The sequence below is a fragment of the Trachypithecus francoisi genome, unplaced genomic scaffold (genome assembly GCF_009764315.1).
Source record: "Trachypithecus francoisi isolate TF-2019V2 unplaced genomic scaffold, Tfra_2.0 Lachesis_group11, whole genome shotgun sequence".
In the NCBI taxonomy this organism is placed as follows: domain Eukaryota; kingdom Metazoa; phylum Chordata; class Mammalia; order Primates; family Cercopithecidae; genus Trachypithecus; species Trachypithecus francoisi.
The window spans coordinates 77861010-77885878 of NW_022681456.1; the positions used below are offsets into that span (position 1 = coordinate 77861010).

The 24869-nt window shown below is 47.4% G+C and overlaps 2 protein-coding genes across 5 annotated transcripts; one reads left to right on the forward strand and one right to left on the reverse strand.

Annotated features, from left to right (window-relative positions):
- On the forward strand, positions 1-19030 carry GLS2 (glutaminase 2). 4 transcript variants are annotated; one of them, XM_033221666.1, is made up of 19 exons: positions 378-462; positions 820-943; positions 9257-9356; positions 9744-9865; positions 10464-10593; positions 11375-11454; positions 11541-11704; positions 11923-11981; positions 13705-13737; positions 14000-14058; positions 14569-14635; positions 14786-14836; positions 14950-15126; positions 16398-16529; positions 16672-16764; positions 17237-17298; positions 17792-17868; positions 18145-18208; positions 18340-18687. In XM_033221666.1, exons 2-19 carry the CDS (start codon positions 912-914, stop codon positions 18494-18496), a joined length of 1659 nt encoding a protein of 552 aa, XP_033077557.1. In that variant the 5' UTR covers positions 378-462; positions 820-911; the 3' UTR covers positions 18497-18687. The 4 variants fall into 4 exon arrangements, with proteins under 4 accessions (XP_033077558.1, XP_033077556.1, XP_033077557.1 ...); XM_033221665.1 differs by lacking the exon at positions 820-943 and having other exon boundaries at positions 10-462; positions 18340-19030; XM_033221668.1 differs by lacking the exons at positions 378-462; positions 820-943 and adding an exon at positions 471-700 and having other exon boundaries at positions 18340-19030.
- SPRYD4 (SPRY domain containing 4) lies at positions 19000-21514 on the reverse strand. The gene is made up of 2 exons (XM_033221669.1): positions 21325-21514; positions 19000-20961 (listed from the first exon to the last, which is right to left on the reverse strand). The coding sequence occupies exons 1-2, from the start codon at positions 21407-21409 to the stop codon at positions 20423-20425; spliced, it is 624 nt and encodes a 207-aa protein (XP_033077560.1). The 5' UTR covers positions 21410-21514; the 3' UTR covers positions 19000-20422.
- Between the last annotated feature and the right edge of the window lie 3355 nt (positions 21515-24869).

Consider the following 24869-nt stretch of genomic DNA (forward strand, 5'->3'; position numbering starts at 1 on the left):
AGGCACCGCCCTCTCTCCACCCACTCGGGTTCTCCTTTATTCCCAACGCTCCTCATCTAGCCCCTATCCTGAGGGTGTGCCTAACCCTGGAGCCAGCTTTAAAGGGGAAAGCCCCTCCTCCTGCCCCAGCCCCACCCACCGGGCCCCCCTTCTCCGTCTTTCAGGCCCAGAGCTCCCTCACAGAACTCCCCCGCACCTTGTCTCGCCCGCTCCGCCTCTCCTTCCCAGCCACAGCTAGAGGTCCTGGGCGCACCTGCAGAGCCAGCGGCTTGCTGGGGGCATGCGCTCCATGAAGGCTCTGCAGAAGGCGCTGAGCCGAGCCGGCAGTCACTGCCGGCGGGGAGACTGGGGTCACCTGAGCCGGAGCCCCCTCCTTGGCGGGGGCGTCCGGCACCACCTCAGTGAGGCAGCGGCCCAGGGCAGAGAGACGCCACACAGCAGCCAGCCGCAGCACCAGGATCAGTAAGGCTCCTGGGACAGGGCAGGGGACGGGCTTGCCCCAACTCCCACTGTGGTCCTCGCTAGTTCCCGAGTGCCCTCCCCAGGCAGCGCCCCTCATCTCCCCTCTCCTCGCTCACTAGCCCTGGATGCCTTTTCCTTTGGATGTGGAGCTTTGGGTACGCCGCGTTCGGGCGGTAATCTGCAATCTGCCTGGGAGCGCGTTCGGGCAAGCGGGTCCTGGGGATGGCGCCTGTCCAAGGTGCGCAGTTAACCTGGATCACAGATGCGCCCCGAGTGTTACTTGGCTCACGTGTCTGAGTGCAGGGCCGGGCGCACGCCGCCCGTCCTCACCTTCCCTCGTCTCGGTGTGTATTTTAGGAGATGCGTGGGTGTGGAACAGCCTCCTGCCTCAGGTCCAAGTGTACTGGGGTCTGTCTGTGTGTTGTGTTTCTGCGTGTCCTCGGCGGGTAATGTGTGATGCTCGTGTGTTACTGGTGCGCAGGTACGTACATAAGTGTTGGGTGTGTGCGTAGTAGTGCTCCCTGAACAGCAGAATAGGGGGGGATTTTCCAAACTGGTTGTTGAATGGGGAGAATATTTGTAATAGAGGAAAAGTCTTTAAGACGCAGATTTCCCAAACCAGAGCCAGTCAGAGCTATTATTTGTGCTGCCCAGGCTCCGGAATCTAAAAGGTTCTCTTTCTTTGGTTATTTCTTCCGCCCAGGTGGCCAAACTTTTATCTTCCCCACCGCCTAGGACACACTTGGTGGCTGAGCCTTTTTCTCCGAGATGCAGACGTGCTGAACAGGAAATCTTGTCCTCCCCAGAGGGCCAGCATAGACACTGTTCAAAGAGCCATTGCTCTACTGTAGCAGGAACAGGAAATGGGCCATCTCCCTCATGACACTCAGAAACATAGACACTATCAGTAAAGTAGCCAGACTGACACAACACTACCTCACCAACTACTCGAGTCTCTGTCGTAAGGGACACCAATAGGTATTATTTATTATTAATGACATTATGCCGTACTTTTCTTTCTTTCTTTTTTGAGACGGAGTCTCACTCTGTCACACAGGCTGGAGTGCAGTGGCACCATCTTGACTCACTGCAACCTCCGCCTCCTGGGTTCAAATCTGCCTCAGCCTCTAGAGTAGCTGGGATTACCTCGAGTAGCTTGGATTGCAGGTACGCTCCACCACACCCCGCTAATTTTTGTAGTTTTAGTAGAGACAGGGTTTCACCATGTTGGCCCAGCTGGTCTTGAACTCCTGACTTCAGATGATCTGCCTGCCTCAGCCTCCCAAAGTGCTGGGATTACAGGCATGAGCTACCACGCCCGGCCCTTTTCTTTCTTTTTTTCATAGTCATGGTGTTTGCTTATCCATATTACACAGTACTTTTCCATCAGCTTCTTCTCAAAGAGACACAGAACATTTAAAGGATAAGCCCTCTCCCTCCTGTTCTAGTCTCCACCCCAACTTCTTCCCAGATATTCACCATGGGAGAAATAAAGTGAGATACAGCAAAGGCTGAACTTCCCTCATCTGTCTACCTTCTGCAGAGTAGGGAACTATAGGTATCCCTAGTTCCCCCCCCCCCACACCTCCTTATCCAGTGGAGTCTGGTGATGGAAGTCTTTTCAGGGGACCTTGTTTCTTCTGCCCAGGGAACCCGCTGTCATATCCTTGGACTGGTACTCCCCAGGCAGAAAGGGTTGTGAGCACTGGAGAGTGATGTGCTCTGGCAGTGTGACACCATGATGGGGTGGAGTTCCTGTGTTTGGCGAAGGAAAGAGAGCAGTAAAGAGGAAATGCGCTGTTATTCGGGTTATTATTTAATATTTAGCTATTTAGCTGTATTTATGACTTTTTTTTTTTTTTGGAGACAGAGTCTCTTTGTCCTCCAGACTGGAGTGCAGTGGCACAATCTCAGCTCACTGCAACCTCTGCCTCAGCTTCCCAAGTAGCTGGGATTACAGGTACCCACCACCACGACTGGCTAATTTTTGTATTTTTAATAGAGATGGGGTTTCACCATGTTGGTCAGGCTGGTCTCGAACTCCTGACCTCAGATAATCCACCTGCCTGAGCCTCCCAAAGTGCTGGGATTATAGGTGTTAGCCACCGTGCCCGGCTGTATTTATGACTTTAAAAGAAAAGTAAGAATATCAAGAGGAAAATATCCCAACACAAAGAAATGATAAATGTTTGAGATGATGGATACACTAATTACCCTTACTGATCACTATAATTCTATGTATTGAAACATCGCTGCATCCCATAAACATCTGTACAATTATGTGCCAATTAAAAAAATAAATTTAGAGCCAGGCGCAGTGGCTCACACCTGTAATCCCAGCACTGTGGGTGGCCAAGGTGGAGAGGATCACTTGAGCTCAGGAGTTTGAAACCAGCTTGGGCAGCATGGCAAAACCCTGTCTCTACAAAAAATATATATATACAAAAATTAACCAGGCATGGTGGCGTGTGCCTGTAGTCCTAGTTACTTGGGAGACTGAAGTGGGATGATCACTTGAGCCCTGTAGGTTGAGGCTGTAGTGATCCATGATTGCACCACCACACTCCAGCCTAGGCAACAGAGTGAGACCCTGCCTCAAAAATAAATAAATAAGTTTATTATTTAAAAAATTTAAAAAGAAAATAAAGATCCCAGTATTAGAGATAACCAATTAATATTGTGATCTAGTCATACATATCCTATATATGTATATATAATTTAACAAAAATGGGATAGTCATACTCTTGAACTTATCTTTTCCATTTATGAACAGCTTTTAATATCATTGAATATGTATGACATTGTCATTTTATAATTTTAAAAGATTCCATTGTTTGAGGTATCATAATTTAAATAACCAGTCTTCAATTTGGTTAGTATATACTCTTGTACACTTGTTCAATTATTTCTTAAATTCCAAGGAAATTTTGCCCCCCAGAGATAATCTGATGTCGGTGATATCATGTATAGTTTTCTAGAGATATTTTATGCATAAAATACATGCTGATATTACTTTACTTTTTTTGTACAAATGGTATCCTAAACACATTGTTCCTGTACCTTGGTTTTTTGGTATCATACTATATACATTGCTCTTGTACCTTGCTTGTTTTCCCTCAACATTACATTGGTGATCCATCCATATCTGAGGGATATGCAGTTTTTTTAGGCTTGTGATACATTCAGTGGTATAGCATTATTTCCTGTCTTCTGTCAGCTTCCAGGCACAGAGTCCTGAGTCCTGCCTTCAAAGTGTTCCTATGTACTTTCCTTCTTGAGTTATCCCTCAGATAGCTTTTCTCCTCCTCTCCCCGTATAGGCACTAGCTTCATTGTGACAACAAGATTTACCCAGAAGCAGGAAGACTCTTCTGGTGTTCCCTCTTCTGGTATTTCTCCTGACTCCAAACACACACATGCCTAGTCTATGCCAAGCTGTTTGAGTCTTATTTTTTAATCCATTGTTTCAATAGATAATATATTCCATATGGTTCAAAATTCAAAATACACAAAAGATAGTGAAAAGTATCCCTCCCATCCCTTTTTCCCAGCACCTACGTCATCTCTGTAGAAGATGAATCAATCTTACCTATTTATTTATTTATTATGAGATGGAGTCTCACTCCATTGCCCAGGCTGGAGTGCAGTAGCATAATCTTGGTTCACTGCAACCTCTGCCTCCTGGGTTCAAGCAATTCTCCTGCCTCAGCCTCCTGAGTAGCTGGGGTTACAGGTGGGCGCCACCACACCAGCTAATTTTTGTATTTTTAGTAGAGACGGGGTTTCACCATGTTGGTCAGGCTGGTCTCGAACTCCTTACCTTGTGATCTGCCCACCTTGGGCTCCCAAAGTGCTGGGATTACAGGCATGAGCCACCATGGCCGGCCAGTCTTACCTATTTCTAACTAAATGTTCGTCCAGAAATATTCTGTGCCTGAATAAGCAAACACATATATATTTTTCCCTTTAAACCTGTGCTTCAACCTGAGAAAACTGATAAAGAAAAAAAAGAAAAAACACATGAAAACATAAAGCTAGCACTAAAGAACTTATTCATGTAACCAAACACCACCTGTTCCCCAAAAACCTATTGAAAGAAAAAATAAATTAAAAAATAAAAATAAATAAAGCTGGGCATGGTGGCATGCACCTGTAGTCCCAGCTACTAGGGAGGTTGAGGCAGAAGGATCACTTGAGCCCAGGAGTTCAAGGCCAACTTGAGCAATACAGCTAAGCTAAACCCCATCTCTAAAAACAAACATAAATACTACCATACTCTATATACTGTTCTATAACATACTTCTTTTAGTTAATATTGTATCCTAGAGATAATTCCATATCAATACTTAGAGCACACCCCAAGTTCTTTTTTTATACTGCATAATATTCCATTGTATGAATATACCATAATTAACCGGTTCCCTTTTGTTGCACATCAGGTTGTTTCTAATCTTACTATTATTAACAACGCAGTGAAGGCCGGGCGTGGTGGCTCATGCCTGTAATCCCAGCACTTTGGGAGGAGGAGGTGGGTGGATCACTAGGTCAGGAGTTTGAGACCAGCCTGGCCAACATGGGGAAACCCCGTCTCTACTAAAACTACAAAAATTAGCTGGGCATGGTGGCACGTGCCTGTAAATCCCAGCTACTTGGGAGGCTGAGGCAGGAGAATCGCCTGAACCCAGGAGGCAGAGGTTGCAGTGAGCAGAGATCACGCCATTGCACTCCAGCCTGGGTGACACAGCAAGACTCCGTCTCTGGCCAGGTGCGGTGGCTCAAGCTTGTAATCCCAGCACTTTGGGAGGCCGAGACGGGCGGATCATGAGGTCAGGAGATCGAGACCATCCTGACTAACACAGTGAAACCCCGTCTCTACTAAAAAATACAAAAAAACTAGCCGGATGAGGTGGTGGGCGCCTGTAGTCCCAGCTACTGGGGAGGCTGAGGCAGGAGAATGGCGTGAACCCAGGAGGCAGAGTTTGCAGTGAGCTGAGATCCGGCCACTGCACTCCAGGCTGGGCAACAGAGCGAGACTCCGTCTCAAAGAAAGAAAAAAAAAAGACTCCATCTCAAAAAAAAAAAAAAGAAAAAACAACAATGTGATGAATAATTGTAAATGTGTTATTTTTGAGGTGTGTAAGTATACCTGTAGGACAAATCCTTGGAAGTCAAATTATTGGGTCAAAGTTTTCTTTTTAATTTTATTGTTTTATATATTTTAAATTTTTTATTGTTTTGTAATTTATTTTATTTATTTATTTATTTATTTATTATTTATTTTTTGAGATGGAGTCTCGCTCTGTCGCCCAGGCTAGAGTGCAGTGGCCGGATCTCAGCTCACTGCAAGTTCCGCCTCTCGGGTTTAAGCCATTCTCCTGCCTCAGCCTCCCAAGTAGCTGGGACTACAGGCGCCCGCCACCTCGCCTGGCTAGTCTTTTGTATTTTTTAGGTAGAGACAGGGTTTCACCGTGTTAGCCAGGATGGTCTCGATCTGCTGACCTCGTGATCCACCCGTCTCGGCCTCCCAAAGTGCTGGGATTACAGGCTTGAGCCACCGCACCCAGCCTATTTATTTATTTTTTGAGATGGAGTCTGGCTCTGTCGCCCAGGCTGGAGTGCAGTGGCGCAATCTCAGCTCACTGCAAGCTCCGCCTCTGGGGTTCATGCCATTCTCCTGCCTCAGCCTCCCAAGTAGCTGGGACTACAGGCGCCCGCCACCATGCCCGGCTAATTTTTTTTTTTTTTTGTATTTTTAGTAGAGACAGGGTTTCACCATTTTAGCCAGGATGGTCTTGATCTCCTGACCTCATGATCCACCTGCCTCAGCCTCCCAAAGTGCTGGGGCTACAGGCGTAAGCCACCGCACCTGACTGGGTCAAAGATCTTTGAAGGGTCTTAATCGAAACTAGCTGTCATATTTGGAAATAATCTGATAAAATAACTCCGCTTGGCTGGGTGTGGTGGCTCATGCCTATAATCCCACACTCTGGGAGGCTTAGGTGGGAAGATCACTTGAGTCCAGGAGTTTGAGATCAGCCTAGGCAACATAGTAGATCCCTTTTCTACTTAAAAAAATAACTCTTCTAAATATTTTAACATGTTAATGGAAATCTTGAAAACTAAAAAGTCTTCAGTACCTGGAATTTTAGGTGCTATAAGCCAGAGAGATACTTTGGGGCACAGGGACCTTGCCAGCAATACAATTTAGTAATTCTTATTGAAGACCCACTGTGTGCTAGGGACTTTGCTCAGTGCTAGGAAGACAAAGATGTATAAAAAAGATGTATAAAACACAAAGACCTAACAGTGGAGCAAGGGAGATTCTTCTGTCAGTAAGATGGTGTGTTGTGTCAAACCGGCAGCATAAGCAATATCTGGAGGTTTGGGGAAGCCTTTACAGAGTTGGCGACATTTGATCTGGACTTTGAAGAATGAGCAGGACCATACTAAGCAAAGGTCATTCTATGCAGAAGTTATAGCATAAGCAAAGGCCAGGAAGCCTCACAGTTCCCGGCCCATTTTGGTGAACCATCTATATTGCCTGTTACATCTGGAGTGTGTGGGCATGATGGGGAATAGGGAAGTTAAGTGAGCAGGTTTTATTTATTTATTTATTTATTTATTATTTATTTTTTTTTTTTTTAACTTTTTTTTTTTTTTTTTTTTTTGAGACGGAGTCTCGCTCTGTCGCCCAGGCTGGAGTGCAGTGGCCGGATCTCAGCTCACTGCAAGCTCCGCCTCCCGGGTTTACGCCATTCTCCTGCCTCAGCCTCCAGAGTAGCTGGGACTACAGGCGCCCACCACCTCGCCCGGCTAGTTTTTTGTATTTTTTAGTAGAGACGGGGTTTCACAGTGTTAGCCAGGATGGTCTCGATCTCCTGACCTTGTGATCTGCCCGTCTCGGCCTCCCAAAGTGCTGGGATTACAGGCTTGAGCCACCGCGCCCGGCCTTATTTATTTATTTTTGACACAAAGTCTCACTCTGTCACCCAGGCTGGAGTGCAGTGGTGCAATCTTGAATGACTGTAACCTCCACCTCCCAGGCTCAGGCAATTCTCCTGCCTCAGCTTCCCAAGTAGCTGAGATTACAGGCGCCCACCATCACGCCTGGCTAGTTTTTGTATTTTTAGTAGAGATGGGGTTTTACCATGCTGGCCAGTCTGGTCTCGAACTCCTGACCTCAGGTGATCTGCCCACCTTGGCCTCCCAAAGTGTGGGGATTACAGACATGAACCACCGTGCCCGGCCAATTGGCAGGTTTTAAAGAGCTTTTAAGGGCCTACCAAGTTTTTGTTTTGAGACGGAGTTTTGCTCTTTTGCCCACGCTAGAGTGCAATGGCAAGATATCAGCTCACTGCAACCTCCGCCTCACAGGTTCAAGCAATTCTCTTGCCTCAGCTTCTGTAGTAGCTGGGATTACAGGCATGTGCCACCATGCCCAGTTAATTTTGTATTTTTAATAGAGATGGGGTTTCACCATGTTGGCCAAGCTGGTCTTGAACTCCTAACCTCAGGTGATCCAACCACCTCAGCCTCCCAAAGTGCTGGGATTACAGGTGTGAGCCACCATGACTGGCCTACTTCTTATTTCAAGAGCTTATTCTGTAGGCATAGGGAGTTACCAAATGTTTTTGAGTACAGAAATTACATTTGAGTTTAGAAAGATCACTGGCACAGTTTGGCCGGGCGTAGTGGCTCATGCCTGCAATCCCAGCACTTTGGGAGACCGAGGCAGGCGGATCACAAGGTAAGGAGTTCCAGACCAGCCTGACCAAAATAGTGAAACCCCGTCTCTACTAAAAATACAAAAACATTAGCCGGTCGTGGTGGCGCACACTTGTCATCCCAGCTACTCAGGAGACTGAGGCAGGAGAATCGCTTGAACCCGGGAGGCGGAGGTTGCAGTGAGCTGAGATCGCACCATTGCACTCCAGCCTGGGCAACAGAGCCGGACTCCATTTCAAAAAAAAAAAAAAAAGATCACTAGCACATTTTAGAAGATGGATTGAAGCAACAAGAGTGAAACTCTGTCTCAAAAAAAAAAAAAAAAAAAGATGGATTGAAAGTCAAGAGCGTGTAGTGGCAATTAGGTAAAAGGGAATAAGGAGCTGATGATATACATGATTTATTGAACATCTACTTTGTGTCAGACAGTTTTTCATGGAATTTTTATCTTAAGCCTCACATCACCCAGGTGAAGTAGACATTACTACCCTTATATAAGGAAGCAAGTTCAGCAATATTAAGCAAACTGCTCAAGATCACACAGCTATTATGGAGCAAACTCTGGTCTACTACAGCATGCTGGCACAGGGAAAAGGAGAAGAGAGGGTGGATTTGAGACATTATGAGGCAGATTCATCCAATGTTGGTGACCAACTAAGCATGGACTTAAGGTGTGGAAACTATCAAAATGATGCCACATTTCCAGCTTGGCACCCAGGTGGGTGGTAATGCTGTTAACCCAGGTGGGAAACAAAGAGGAGAAGAAGAGGGAACGAGGTGAGATGACTCAGGTTTGGACATACTGAGTTTTCAGTGCTTGTGGGGCACCTATAGGTGGAAGTGTGAGAAGGGAGCTAAAAATAAAGATCTGAAGGTCAGGAGTAAAAGCTAGAGAAAAGATCTACAACTTCTTAGGACAGACATGAAAGTTAGATTTATAGGGATAGATCAGATGGTTTAAGGAGGAGGCATAGAATGAGGACACTCACCTACTTATAAGCCCATGTTGCAGAAGGAGGAGCAGGTAGCAGTTCTCAGGCCCCACTTTCCTCCCCATTCTCTGCCCCCAGTGATTCATCAGAAAGTGGCATGCTGTCCCGCCTGGGTGATTTGCTCTTCTACACTATTGCTGAAGGACAGGAACAAATCCCTATCCACAAGTTCACCACTGTAAGTTGCTCTCTACCTGTTCAGGATGCTAATTCCTTAAGATCTGTGAAAAGTGGGGGAAACGAGGGTATGACAAGTGCAGGGCAGCTAATGGGTTGCTACATGAGGGTGAAGCATACAGATGGATGAGAATCCAGATGTCTAGGCTGATAAGACAAGCCCATCCCTGCCCCAGGGTCAGAAGATTAAACCCTGTGGAAAAAGGACAGGAAACCCTTGTTAGCCTTCAGAGTTGCTCCATCCCCTCCCTTCTTATTCTCCAAACCCATTTGTTCCACCTATTGTAGTGGCTGGGGTTCAGCTAATCGGGTATCCACTGGGAAAGATTATGAGGAGCACATCACTGTCCTTGTAGCTGACCTTTCTGGTCTCTTCTTTCCTCTAAAGGCACTAAAGGCCACTGGGCTGCAGACATCAGATCCTCGGCTCCAAGACTGCATGAGCGAGATGCACCGTGTGGTCCAAGAGTCCAGTAGTGGTGGCCTCTTGGACCGAGATCTCTTCCGAAAGTGAGGGCCCCAGAAACAAGGGCACTGCTCTCTGAAAACTGTCCTGTGGACGTAGACTCTCACAGCAGGGAGGAATTTGCGAATTGTATAGTTCAATTCTTCATTTTATTTTATTACTTATTATATAAGTTACACATGAATACTCATTATAAGAGTTCAAACAATATAGAAATGCATGTTCTCCTTTCCCTCCCTACTCAATCCCTATCCTCTTTTCCCCAAAGTAAATATTAACAGATTAGTGGGTATCTTCTAGATAATGTCCTATGTATTGACATACATACATGAATATATGTAAATATACTTCCATGATTTAGGATTTTTTAAATATCAAGGTAACATACATACATATTATTCTGGTATTTATTTTTTTTCTCATATCCCAAGACATAGTGTCTTTCCACATCGTTAAAACCCCTCATTTTACAGGTAAGGAAACTAAGACACAGAAAGGCAAACTGATTTGCCAAAGGTAATACAGCTGTTGATCCCAAACCGGAAGACCACTCAACCTTCTTTATTCGCAATTTCCATGGCTCCAGAGTGAGTCCCAGCTGCATCTCTCTAGCCCCCTAATCCAATCGTATCTGGGATCCAGGTGTGTGAGCAGCAACATTGTGCTCCTGACCCAGGCATTCCGAAAGAAGTTTGTCATTCCTGATTTTGAGGAGTTCACGGGCCATGTGGATCGCATCTTTGAGGATGCCAAAGAGCTCACTGGAGGCAAAGTGAGAGCCAGGGGACTAAGGGAGGGGTCAGGGACCTGGGCCAAATATCTCTTTTTTTTTTTTTTTTTCTGAGATGGAGTCTTGCTCTGTCACCCGGGTTGGAGCGCAATGGTGCAATCTCAGCTCACTGTAGCCTCCACCTCCCAGGTTCAAGCGATTCTCCTGTCTCAGCCTCCCGAGTAGCTGGCATATGCCACCATGCCTGGCTAATTTTTGTATTTTTAGTAGAGATGGGGTTTTGCCATATTGGCCAGGCTGGTCTCGAACTCCTGACCTCAAGTGATCCGCCCACCTTGGCCTCCCAAACTGCTGGGATTACAGGCATGAGCCACCACACCTAGATAAACCTTGCTTCTCAGAGATTTCCTGCGGCTGGGAATCCTATGAATGAGAAATGAGAAGCAGAACTTCTGTAAATGGGGACCTGGCTTCATGTGTTTCTATACACGTGATTCCTAGAGCAGGTGAGGGAATCAAGAGTCTATAATACAGTCTTCAAAGACTGAGCCTAAGAAGCAAAAGGGGAAGGTGACCTCAGAATTCTCCTTTTTTAACTTCCATTAGCTTTACTGCTATCTCTACAGGATTGGGGATACAGAAAGACATGGCCTTTTAGGACTTAAGGCTCGGAATTTCTGGGAGCAACAGGCAGGAGGGAACCCCTTTGCCCTATAGAAGACAGAATTTTAGCTTTTATCTAAAAGATTCTCTTTACCCTCATCCTCAACTCTGTTCCTTTTCTCCACATCCATCTCCCTTTTCTCCACCCATTCATGTCCAGGTGGCAGCCTACATCCCTCAGCTGGCCAAGTCAAACCCAGACCTGTGGGGTGTCTCCCTGTGCACTGTGGATGGTCAGCGGTGAGATGCTGGGCAAGAGGAAGGGGAGGCAGGGCACAGGTGCCGAACACAGGCCAACCCCTTTCATGGCCTCTGTCTGCCTCCAGGCACTCTGTGGGCCACACAAAGATCCCCTTCTGCCTGCAGTCCTGTGTGAAGCCCCTCACCTATGCCATCTCCATAAGCACCCTAGGCACTGACTACGTGCACAAGTTTGTGGGCAAAGAGCCTAGTGGCCTGCGCTACAACAAGCTCTCCCTCAATGAGGAAGGTGAGCACTACCAAGGCTCAGACCATACTTATGGCCGTCCCCTCCTCCTTACCCCCACCCCATCCCCCAGCCTTTTTTGTTTCTCTGCCCTTCCTGATTAGCCCTGTCATGCCCTTCTCCCTAGCAAGCAATCCTTCTTGTCTAACCCACAAAATGAGCAGGCTGTCAGGGAGGCTTTGTTCAGTGGCTAAGACTCTTGGTGGTTTGTATTTCCCCAGGAATCCCCCATAACCCCATGGTCAATGCTGGTGCCATTGTTGTCAGCTCCCTGATCAAGGTCAGTGCCGCCTTAACCTTCTGACAGGTATTATCCTCTAAGCTCCTGTGTTCGTGTATCCCTCATATTTGTTCAGCTCTCTGGGGAGACTGGTGGGGCTCTGATTCCTTTGAGGGTCCCCAGAAGGCACATGAGGCACAGCAGGGACCCACACGCTACGCTGACGATGTCAGTAAAAGAGGCTGCACCACCTCCCTCACCCCCACTAGTACTGTTCCCTGCCCCCACCCATGAGTCTAGAGCCTAGAGCTTCCTGACTCTTAGAGCAGTGAGCAGGTCCTGACCCCTGCCTAGGACCAAGGGCCAAATGCCAGAGACAAGGGGAGGACAGTACTACTGGGCACTGATTGGCCATTTCTGGGTGTGGGACACCTGCAGGGAAGGGTGAATGGCCAGGCCAGGGCAGTTATTCACGTCACCTGGAACTGTGAGTTGGCCTTGAACAGGGTGTCAAACTAGCCCATCAGCTGTAGGTCTCCCAGAGCTTGAGCAAGAACCTGGGAGCAGCTGGGCAGCAACACCCTTGGGCCAATCATAGCCCCTCCTGAGGAAGGTGGTGTTAGGAATCCTCCCCCCAGGGACTCAGGTGTCACAGTCCCTGTGGTATTGACTCTGTAATTGACACATGAGTAAGCAATGAGTCTGGGTGAGGAAATGAGGCTGAGTCTCTCCCCTTGCTCTGTGATGGCTCCATCTACAAACCTGTATCTGGGACCTGCCTCACCCCATTCCCATCTAAGTAGGAACTTTAAAAAAAAAAAAAAAAATAGAGGCCAGGTGCGGTAGCACACGCCTGTAATCCCAGCACTTTGGCAGGCCAAGGCCGAGGCGGGCGGATCACGAGGTCAGGAGATCGAGACCGTCCTGGCTAGCACGGTAAAACCCCGTCTCTACTAAAAATACAAAAAATTAGCCAGGCGTGGTGGCGGGTGCCTGTGGTTCCAGCTGCTCAGGAGGCTAAGGCAGGAGAATGGTGTGAACCCGGGAGGTGGAGCTTGCAGTTGAGCCGAGATTGTGCCACTGCCCTCCAGCCTAGGTGACAGAGCGAGACTCCGTCTCAAAAAAAAAAAAAAAAAAAAAATCTATTTATCTATCTATCTATAGAGAGAGAGAGAGAGAGACAGGGTCTCTCCTATGTTGCCCAGGCTGGTCTCAAACCCCTGGGCTCGAGCGATCCTCCCACCTCGGCCCCCCAAATTGCTGAGATTACAGGCATGAACCATCATGCTAGCCAGTGGGATAGAGTAAAGGTCTAGCATGGGGTGTAAGGAATGAGGATGGAGATCAGGGATAGGGTGGGGCTGGGAGACAGGATTAGAGTCAGGAAAATGAACGTGGGAGTCAGGGATGAGGGTTTGGATTGAGAATGGAAGTGGAATGGCCCAGCAAGGTGGCTCATGCCTGTAATTCCAGCTACTCAGAGGCTGAGGTGGGAGGATCACTTGAGCCTGGGAGGTCGAAGCTGCAGTGAGCCACGATCATGCCACTGCACTCCAGCCTGGGTGAAAAAGCAAGACTCTGCCTCAAGAGAAAGATAGGAGCCAATGGAAGTGTGGTGTTTTCAGGAAAAAAAAAACAAAAACAAAAAACAGGCCATTATAAAATTGAACACATTTGCAGCAGCAGGACCAGTCTAACACTTGAACTCCACTAGATCCTTCTGATCCTTCCCTCTGTCATCCTCCTAGGCTTAGAAGACTGACATCTCTCTCTTTCTCTGCAGATGGACTGTAACAAAGCAGAGAAGTTTGATTTTGTAAGTTCCCTTGCTACTTGGCCCCTGGCTGCATTTCTCCACAGCATGCTGTCCTCTCCAGCTGCCCCAGTGGCTCCCTAACTCCACTACCAGGTGCACCAGCCCATACTAGAAGCCTTATTTCCAGAAGTGTGGAAATCTGCTGGCCTCAGAGAGGAAAACCTCTTGACAAGACCTGAGTTCAGAAGGGCTAGTCAGCCTGTGAGGTATTAATAGAGCTTCTCAGTCAAGTGGAGCCTCAAGGTCCCTTTTTCGCTTCCAGGTATTGCAGTATCTCAACAAAATGGCTGGGAATGAATACATGGGTTTCAGCAATGCCACGTAAGTCCCTGTTCAGAGGACTGACTGAAAGCATTGTGGTGTATCTGTGTGTACTTAGGATGGGGACAAGAGGAATGGGGGAGAGAGAATCTTAGGAGGAAGAAATCCCAGGGGAACTTTGGCCCTCCAGCTTCCTCTGAGTCCCTTCATCATTTGTTTACCTTGTAAAATAATTTTTTCCATTACTAATTAGTACGTAATGAGAGAGTGTGATGGTTTGTGCCCAAGCCCTTTCTTGCCAAGACTTTCAAAGCCAAAAACTTCACCAGTTTTCCTAGACTAGATGACTAGATAGTTTGGGGGTTTGGTTTGGGTTTACTTTATAATAAAGCTACGCTGAGTGTTTGCTGAGGTTCAGAAATTTCCTCTAATATTACCGTGAGAAGTTATAAAGGGGTTCATTTAGTTTGTGGTGTGATGTAGTTCTGTCTCTCTCAGGGAGGGTAATTTTCCCCTTCTCCCAACACCTATTCCTCCAACTTCAAGTACTAAATTGGGTGTTTGCTTCAGATTCCAGTCGGAGAAGGAAACAGGGGATCGGAATTATGCCATTGGCTATTATCTCAAGGAAAAGAAGGTAACCAGGAGAGGCTGGGAGAGAAAGTCCCTGGGAATTCTGCTGCTAGTGGAAGAACAGTAGGGGCTGGGGGTTTCGGCCGAGACCCTGACAATGTGAAAGCGCTGCTGATGTCCTGAAGAGAAATGCTCTCCCCTCTCTTCCTTGCAGTGCTTTCCTAAGGGGGTGGACATGATGGCTGCCCTTGATCTCTACTTCCAGGTAAGAAAACACTGCTCAGGGCCGAGGGAACAGGACAGACTGTCCTTGCCCTACACCCGAGGGTACCATGTGCAGGTTCACATCACATCTTCACCTATTCTTTGTTTTCATAGCTGTGCTCTGTGGAGGTCACTTGTGAATCAGGCAGTGTCATGGCAGCCACCCTCGCCAATGGTGGGATCTGCCCCATCACAGGCGAGAGTGTGCTGAGTGCTGAAGCAGTGCGCAACACCCTCAGCCTCATGCATTCCTGTGGCATGTATGACTTCTCTGGCCAGTTTGCCTTCCACGTGAGTTTCTGGCTCTGCCATCCATCTGTCATGCACCCAGTGCTAAGAAGAGAGAACATTGACTCTCTGAAGATAGAGGTGGAAGCTTGTTCCTGCCTCTCATTCACTAACTTCCAGGAAGGCAATTAGGTTGAGACTCCTTAGATGAGTTTCTCAAAAACACCAAGTTCCTTGAATATATAAAGAGATGTCTGGCTGGGCGCAGTGGCTCACGCCTGTAATCTCAGCACTTTGGGAGGCCAAGGCGGGCAGATCCGAGGTCAGGAGACCAAGACCATCCTGGCTAACACAGAAAATTAGACGGGCATGGTGGTAGGCACCTGTCGTCCCAGCTACTCGGGAGGCTGAGGCAGGAGAATGTCGTGAACCCGGGAGGCAGAGCTTGCAGTGAGCCGAGATTGCGCCACTGCACTCCAGCCTGGGCAACAGAGCAGGACTCTGTCTCAAAAAAAAAAAAAAAGAAAGAAAAAAGATTTCTTTGGGAGGCTGAGGCGGGTGGATCACCTGAGGTCAGGAGTGCAAGACCAGCCTGACCTACGTGGTGAAACCCCATCTCTACTAAATACAAAAAATTAGCTGGGAGTGGTGGTGTGCACCTGTAATCCCAGCTACTTGGGAGGCTGAGGCAGGAGAATTGCTTGAACCTGGGAGGTGAAGGTTGCAGTGAGCTGAAATTGTGCCATTGCACTCTAGCCTGGGCAACAAGAGCAAAACTCCGTCTCAAAAAAAGAAAAAGAAAAACAAAACAAAACAAAAAAAACGAGAGATGTTGCAGCTCCTGAATTGTGCTTCACATTGCTGGCTCTTCTCCTTGAGGTCTCAGCTTAGATGTCATTTCCAAAGAAAGACTTTTCTGATCACCCTATCTCACATGGGCCCCCTTCTACCTCTATTTACAGCACCCTACTTCTTCTCACTATTTATCACAATTACTTTAAAAATTACTTGACTATTTATTTACCTGTTTATTACCTATCTCCTAACACTATTTATACCCGTTTATTACCTATCTCCTAATACCAGAATGCTAGTTCTAGCACAGCATCCAGCACAGAATGCTGTATTTCAAAAAATATTTTCTAGCTGAATCAATGAATTTTAAGAGAAGGAAAGGACAGGAGTAATAAAAGAAGCTAATTAACAAGCCAAAAGGTTGAGGTGGATTGTGGCCATGCAGTCATTTGTAAACTTGTTAAGAGTACAGCCTAACTTGTTTATTTTCTGATTCGGGGCACACCCACATCATCCTCAGCTTCAATTCTGTTCCCCAGGTGGGCCTGCCAGCCAAGTCAGCTGTATCAGGAGCCATCCTGCTGGTGGTACCCAATGTCATGGGAATGATGTGCCTGTCACCCCCATTGGACAAGCTGGGGAATAGCTATAGAGGGACCAGCTTCTGCCAGGTGAGATGCTTTGCATATAGCACTTAATATTTTTGAAGCAATAAATTTGTTTAATGGTACCACTTTTATTTTAATAAAATAATTTTGAGCTCCTACTAAGTGTAAGGAGTAAATACACAGTATCTTTGGCTTACAATTCTAGAAGTTGGTGTCTCTCTTCAATTTCCACAACTATGACAACCTGAGGCACTGTGCTCGGAAGTTAGACCCACGGCGTGAAGGGGGAGAAGTTCGGGTAAGGAAAACTCCAGGTGGCTTGTAAGAATATTTCAAAGGCCAGGTGCGGTGGCTCACACCTGTAATCCCAGAACTTTGAGAGGCCGAGGCGGGCGGATCACGAGGTCAGATCAAGACCATCCTGGCTAACATGGTGAAACCCTGTCTCTACTGAAAATACAAAAAATTAGCTGGACATGGTGGCACGCGCCTGTGGTCCCACTACTTGGGAGGCTGAGGCAGGAGAATCACTTGAAACCGGGAGGTGGAGGTTGCAGTGACCCAAGATCACGCCACTACACTCCAGTCTGGACGACAGAGCAAGACTCTGTCTCAAAAACAAAAACAAAAAAATAAAAAATATTTCAGAGTAGCACACTCCATAACACTTCAGCAATACCCTTCACTAAGCCCCCATGGAGGAAGGTCACAGGGCAGAGCTGACATAGGTGAGTTCAATTAATGTCAGGAGGGTATGATTTGTGTTCCAGAACAAGACTGTGGTCAACCTGTTATTTGCGGCCTACAGTGGTGATGTCTCAGCTCTTCGAAGGTAATGCTACTGTTGACCAAATACACACAATAAAATACTCCTGGTCAGAGATTTTACTGGGAGGCAGCATAGCAAAATAGTTAAGTGCTTCAGCTTTGGAATTAGACAGAATGGATATAGATTGCATTTAAATTAGATTTTTTTTAAAAAGGAGATTTTTTTTTTTAAAGTAAACTGCCTGCTCTATAATTCAAGTTAGCCGTTGTTATTGAGTGTTAAGAGCAGAGTCTGAGGAAGTAGGTACCCTGCCTCCAATGGGCACTTACCACAGGTAGGCAGTGAGTGATATTTCTGGCAGCATCACATTCCCATCTCTCTAATATGGGTATAACAATCTCATCTGGGTATGGAAAAAAGATTATTGAGAGCCTACAAACCTGGGTAGACTATTTCACTTTCTCTGAAACTCATCCAGTCTGACACCAGTTCACAAAGACCACCTGTGATTCCAGTCTGATCTAGGCAACTCTAGCTGCTTTCCCACTACCCTCAGGTTTGCCTTGTCAGCCATGGATATGGAACAGAAAGACTATGACTCACGCACAGCTCTCCATGTTGCTGCAGCTGAAGGTACTGAAGGGTTAAGGATGGGAGGGTAATCATAAGACCCTTTCTTTTTCACCAAAAGTTCCTTCGTTATATGTGCTCTCAAGGTTATAGGGGCAGCAACTAGTTTTATCTAGACACCTTTCGCTTTGCAGCTAGACTATTACTGGGTGCTGCAGGGTACAAAATGGGAAGAAGCCTTTTCCACTCCCCTCTTGGTAAAGACTTCAGTGGCTAAGTGTCTGCACCAAAGGTTTCAAGACCTGTGCCTTCTCATTTTCCTTCTGCCCGTATTCCTAGGACACACCGAAGTTGTTAAATTCCTGATCGAGGCTTGCAAAGTGAATCCTTTTGTCAAGGACAGGTGAGTATTAAGCTAAAAGTGGAGGAGGGTGGGCACAGCTTCTCTACCGACCCTCCAGCCACCATGCAAATATATATAACCACCACACTCTCCATGTCTCCTTTGCCTGATCATATCATTATTTCTTTCAGATGGGGCAACATTCCCCTGGATGATGCTGTGCAGTTCAACCATCTGGAGGTGGTCAAACTGCTTCAAGATTACCAGGATTCCTACACACTCTCTGACACTCAGGCTGAGGCAGCAGCTGAGGCCCTGTCTAAAGAGAACTTAGAAAGCATGGTATGAGCACAGGTCATGGAGAGCCCCTGCTCAAGAAAAAGCACGAGCTGGCCACACATGTAATCCATAACCACCAAAAATGCTATGGAGAGCTACACTGCTTCAGTGGGGACCAAGCAGTCATGTGGTGACTTAGGCTAGTGCTTTCTATGAGAGTCAAAATACCCCATTCCCTCAGCAGACAGAGTACAGAGAAGGGCCTCAGTAGACACCTGCAGTAGAGCTATCCAGAGAGAATGGGCTTCAAGGTACAGCCTAATGGCTTGCCCCACTCAAAACCATCCCAGCTCTTCACCCAGGTCTCCTCTTCCTCTTCCTGAAGAAACCGTCATGAGAGAAAGACATTCTGGTGGAGGGACTCTAGCTACCATGCACATGTATATATCCACAGAATATGGGAAGTGGAAACGGCTATGTACATGGCTTTAGTAGTCTGGAGAGATCTACTCCCCTTGGCCAGGACATGCTGCTGCTACTGCTAACAGCCAATTTTATAGACAGAGAAAGTATTTTGTGTTCAAATAAACTTTAATTATCAAAACATTTTTGCTAAACCCAGTCCTTCTTTCTTTCTTAGGGGTATCTAGCTTCATCACCATCATAGAAGGTAGAAAAAGATGGAATCACAGGGTCAGAGCACAGCTTCTCTACCTACTCTACCAAACAGTACATATTCACTTACCCTGCCAGGTTTTTCTCAACTCCAAATACTGCTTTAGGTTAAGTATATTCTGCTGCCAAGGGAAGTGTAGGTTTGAGTCTAAACAGGCTCTGAAACAGATTGTGCAAAAAAACCTCAGGCCTTCCTCCTTCCTCGGGAAGTTCCAACTGTGGCAGAAATGAAGATGGAACTTCTCAAGTATAAACAGTTTTGGCCGGGCATGGTGGCTCACATCTGTAATCCCAGCACTTTGGGAGGCCAAGGTGGGTGGATCACATGAGGCCAGGAGTTTGAGACCAGCCTGGCCAACATGGCGAAACCCCATCTCTACTAAAAATATAAAAATTAGACGGGCATGGTGGCACACACCTGTAATCCCAGCTATTCAGGAGGCTGAGGCACGAGAGTCACTTGAACCCTGAAGGCAGAGGTTGCAGTGAGCCGAGATCATGCCACTGCACTCCAGTCTGTGTGACAGAGTGAGACTGTCTCCAAAAATAAATAAAATAATCAACAGTTTCTAGCACTCATACCCTAGATATCCCCCAAGTGTCTCTCTTCCCCTTTGGTCATGGTTATAACTGGGATAATGATTATGACAGACTGGCTGGGTGTCAGAGGTATAGATTAAGGTAGATGGACTCAGGGTAAGGATAGCTACAGCTGTCTGGGGCTGAAGGTCTATGGCACTGAGCTACTGGGGAAGGAGGGCTCTGTTTTCATTTTGACACACTGAATTAATAAAGCACTTACTGAGGGAGCCAGAGCCCAAACTCTGAATGTGCTGTAGAAAAAGGGCCAAGTCATTGACTGCACCACTCCTTCAGCCAGAGGTAGAAAGGATTTACTCTTCAGCGATCTGGTAGAGCCCCAAGAACAAACAAGTTACATGTGGACAAAGGGAGGGAGAGGTATCATGGTGATTAATAAATTCAAACAAAGCTGAATGATAAGACCCCAGGATGGAACACAGTCTGAGAAAGGTCTGGGCAAAGGGAAGCAGAGGGACTGAAGGAAGCAGGTCAGGGAAGATATATCACCCATGGTAGCCTAGGAAATTGGCAGTAGTTGGTGGGTGGGAGAAGGAGGGTTTGGCTGTATGCCTAGCTTTCACAAGGTAGGGGATGAGGAAGATGATTATGATATTGCACAAAGGACCCAACATTGAACTGCGGGAGCTAGAGGTTGCTTGAGGCAAAGTAAAAAGGCTTCAGACATTTTCAAAAGGAGGCTGGCCAAGAGCGTGATTAGGGACTCCAGTAATGGAAATACTAGAGGCCCGGGGGCACCTCAAGCCCTGAATGGGTCAGCAGCTCTCCATCCCAAAGAGCAAAGGCAGGCACCACTGGACCCCGGAAATCTGTCTGTAGCGTGTGAACCACAGAGAGCTGGCTCACATCCACCAGGCTCAGCTTCTGGGCCTCATACTCCAGCAGCAGCCCCACCTTCTCTGGCTGCCCAATACCCTCAATTGGGGCTTTCTCGTTGGCCAACATGGTGTACCACTTGCGCTGGGCATAGGTGAACACCCAGGAACGATCATCAACACCAATGCAGCTATCCCGGGACATGTCCACATCTGCCACTCCTATCCGGAACTGCTGGGAGCGCTTCACTGTCACTTCCCAGTAGTGTCTGCCACTGGTGACCGCTGTGTCTGCCAGCACCACTGCCCACTCCCGGAAGCGCTCCACATTCAAGGCCACCTTGGTGGGCTCCAATCCCACCAAGCCATATTTGACACCCGTATCACCTCTGAAGAGTGCCAGGCTGCTGTGGGCGGTTTTTTCTTCCAATTTGAAACTGACGCCTGCGGGCAGAGCAAAAAGACGGGATAATAACAGGGGCTAGAACCCTAGGGCTGGTGATATATTCAGATCTGAGGCAGGCAGTCATGAGACACGAGCAACTAGGGAAGAGTCAGAATGCCAAGCGGGCAAGAGAGTCGGGGGGTCGCTTTAGTATGGATAGCTCATAAAGCTGAAAAACTCTGATTGAGGAAGTCCCGGAATTTAAAGAAACCAAATGGTGTCACAGGTTTGGAATCTAGAGACCAAGGCAGGTGGGGGAAGGAAAAGACCCGAGAGGGTTGGAATTGCTTCTCGGAGTCGGGTCTGGGAATAATAGACGGAAGCCATCCTGGAGGTAAAAGAGTAAAAAGAGATAATCCTACCTCTCTGGGCCTCTGTGGAGGCAACTCCCAATCGTTTGGCTCCCCAGCGGCACAAGCGCAAAGAACGTGCAAAGAGCAGCGCCATCTTGCGCCATGGATGAGCCGGACACGCCTCCCGCTTACAGACTCAGCCATCTGCCCGCCTGCTCCCCTAGCACGTGGTGCGCGAGGGGCGGCCGCGCAGTGTTATGACGTAGGAGCAACGCCCTGCGGGATGCCACCGCGTTAGCGGTTTCTGTTCTGATTCTACCCGGTGGTTGATGCTGTTTATTCAGTTTTTCTGCGTAGATGGACGCCGCTCACATTTGAACTACATAAAACTTTTAGAGATGTAGTTTTGCGAGATGCTTAAAAGTATAGATTTTAAAATTAAACAGTACTGTAATTAGCTTTGATCCCGGCTTCACTGTGTGAGTTTGGGCAACTCATGCCACTTTTCTGAGCCTTAGTGTTCTCTTTTTTTTTTTTTTTTTTGAGACAGAGTCTCTGTCGCCCGGGCTGGAGTGCAGTGGCCGGATCTCAGCTCACTGCAAGCTCCGCCTCCCCGGGTTCACGCCATTCTCCTGCCTCAGCCTCCCGAGTAGCTGGGACTACAGGGGCCCGCCACCTCGCCCGGCTAGTTTTTTATATTTTTTAGTAGAGACGGGGTTTCACCGTGTTAGGCAGGATGGTCTCGATCTCCTGACCTCGTGATCCGCCCGTCTCGGCCTCCCAAAGTGCTGGATTACAGGCTTGAGCCACCGCGCCTGGCCAGTGTTCTCATTTTTAAACTAGAGATTATATACAGACCTTAGTAATAATTAAGCGAGGATAATCTAGGCCGGGCGCGGTGGCTCACGCCTGTAATCCCAGCACTTTGGGAGGCCGAGGCAGGTGGATCATGAGGTCAGGAGATCAAGACCATCCTGGCTAACATGGTGAAACCCCGCCTCTACTAAAAGTACAAAAATTAGCCAGGCATGGTGGCGCGCGCTGTATTCTCAGCTACCCGGGAGGCTGAGGCAGGAGAATCGCTGGAACCAGGGAGTCGGAGGTTGCAGTGAGCCGAGATCCTGCCACTGCACTCCAGCCTGGTGACAGAGCAAGACTCCATCTCAAAAAGAAAAAAAAAAAAAAAGAAGAAGAATCTAGATATATATTGGCAAATAGCAACCATTGGGTAATTCACAGTTGTTTATAATTAGTACTAAATACATAAATACTGTTAATGTTGGTTTAGTACCTTCAAGGCTAGAAACGGATAGTTTAACTCAGCATTCAGTTTTCTGAACTTAACCAAAAGTAGCAATATTTTGGTTTAGTGTATGAGGTAGGAGATTGTGAACAGCCTATATTTAACATTTAGATCTGCATTCCATTTTATTTTGTTTTTTGAGACAGCGTCTCATTCTGTGACCCAGGCTGCATGCAGCACAGTGGCGGGAACACAGCTCACTGCAGCCCTCATCTCCCAGGCATAAGCGATATTCCTGCTATAGCCTCCCGTGTAGCTGGGACCACAAGTGCACGCACCATGCCCGGTTAACTTTTTTGTAGAAATGAGGGTTTCACTTTGTTGCCCCGGCTGTTCTCGAATTCTTGGGCTCAAGCCATCCTCCCACCTTTGCCTCCCAAAGTGCTGTGATTACAGGTGTTAGCCACCATGCCAGGCCTACATTTTTTTAAATCAATCCTCTTCTCAAGGTTCTGCTGGCCAGTGCAATGTCAACATACATCCCACCTCCATCCTCCTACCCCTCAAAAAAAGGATTTTAGATATATGTTTTTTAAATTTATATTTTGAGATGTAGTGTCATTCTATCACCCAGGCTGGAGTACAGTGGTTTGATCTTGGCTAATGCAGCCTCCGCCTATGGGGTTCAAGCAATTCTCCTGTCTCAGCCTCCTGAGTAGCCGGAATTACAGGTGCCCGCCAGCCAGATCCGGGTAATTTGTTTTGTTTGTTTGTTTGTTTGTTTGTTTGTTTTTGAGACTGAGTCTCACTCTGTTGCCCAGGCTAGAGTGCAGTGGTACGACCTTGGCTCACTGTAACCTCTGCCTCCCAGGTACAAGGAATTCTCTTGTCTCAGCCTCCTGAGTACCTGGGACTATAGGCACATGCCACTACATCTGGCTAATTTTTGTATTTTTAGTAGAGACAGGGTTTCACCATATTGGTCAGGCTGGTCTTGAACTCCTGACCTCAGGTGACCCACCCACCTCAGCCTCCCAAAGTGCTGGGATTACAGGCGTGAGCCACTGCGCCTGGCCTAATTTTTGTATTTTTAATAGAGACAGGGTTTCACCATGTTGGCCAGTCTGGTCTCAGACTCCTGATCCACCCACCTCACCCTCCCAAAGTGCTGGGATTACAGGTGTGAGCCACCACACCTGGCCTCTGGCCTAGATACTTAAAAGCCTAAATAATTAACCAAAAATTCTTCCTCCTCTCCCAGAATTCTAACTGCCTTGAATCGTGGACATGGCCCTAGTTCAGGCCACTGTCATCCTTGACCTTAAGCCTTTCTTATTTCTTTTCTTTTTTTTTTTTTTTTTTCACTGAGACGGAGTCTCGCTCTGTCGCCCAGGCTGGAGTGCAGTGGCATAATCTCAGTGCACTGTAACCTCCACTGCCCAGGTTCAAGTGATTCTCCTGCCTCAGCCTCCCAAGTAGTTGGGACTACAGGCGCCCACCACCATGCCCGGCTAATTTTGTGTTTTTAATAGAGACAGGGTTTTGCCATGTTGGCCAGGCTTTTCTCAAACTCCTGACCTCAGAAAATCCACCGCCTCTGCCTCTCAAAGTTCTGGGATTACAGGCATGAGCTACCACGCCCGGTCAAGGCGTTCTCATTTCTTTTTTTTTTTTTGAGACAGAGTCTCGCTCTGTCGCCCAGGCTGGAGTGCAGTGGCCGGATCTCAGCTCACTGCAAGCTCCGCCTCCCGGGTTTACCGCCATTCTCCTGCCTCAGCCTCCCGAGTAGCTGTGACTACAGGCGCCCGCCACCTCGACGGGCTAGTTTTTTGTATTTTTTAGTAGAGACGGGGTATCACCGTGTTAGCCAGGATGGTCTCGATCTCCTGACCTCGTGATCCGCCCGCCTTGGCCTCCCAAAGTGCTGGGATTACAGGCTTGAGCCACCACGCCCGGCCAGCTTTCTCATTTCAATGTAGAAAATGTGAGTAGCTTCTAAGCTGATCTGTCAGCTTCTATTTATCTGCTTCTAATTCAATGTTGGCATTACAGTCAGACATGCCACCTCCCTGCTTAAATCCTTTAAGGTGCCTGCCTCAAATCCCTTGCATAGTCACAAGGCTTTACGTGATATGACTGCTGCCTACCTTCTTTGTTTACTTTCACAAAACATGATTTCTTCAAGGGTTCACAAGGCCATTGCAGTATGATTCACTAGGTGCCATGATTGAAGTCATACAGGATGCAAAAGAAACAAAGGTGAAGCCTCTGATTTAGTATATGGAAAGGTGGGAAGAGACTTCCCAAAAGCCATAGCTATGGCTTGAAAAGCAGAAATGGTTAAGCAAGTGAGGGAATCTCATGAATTGCA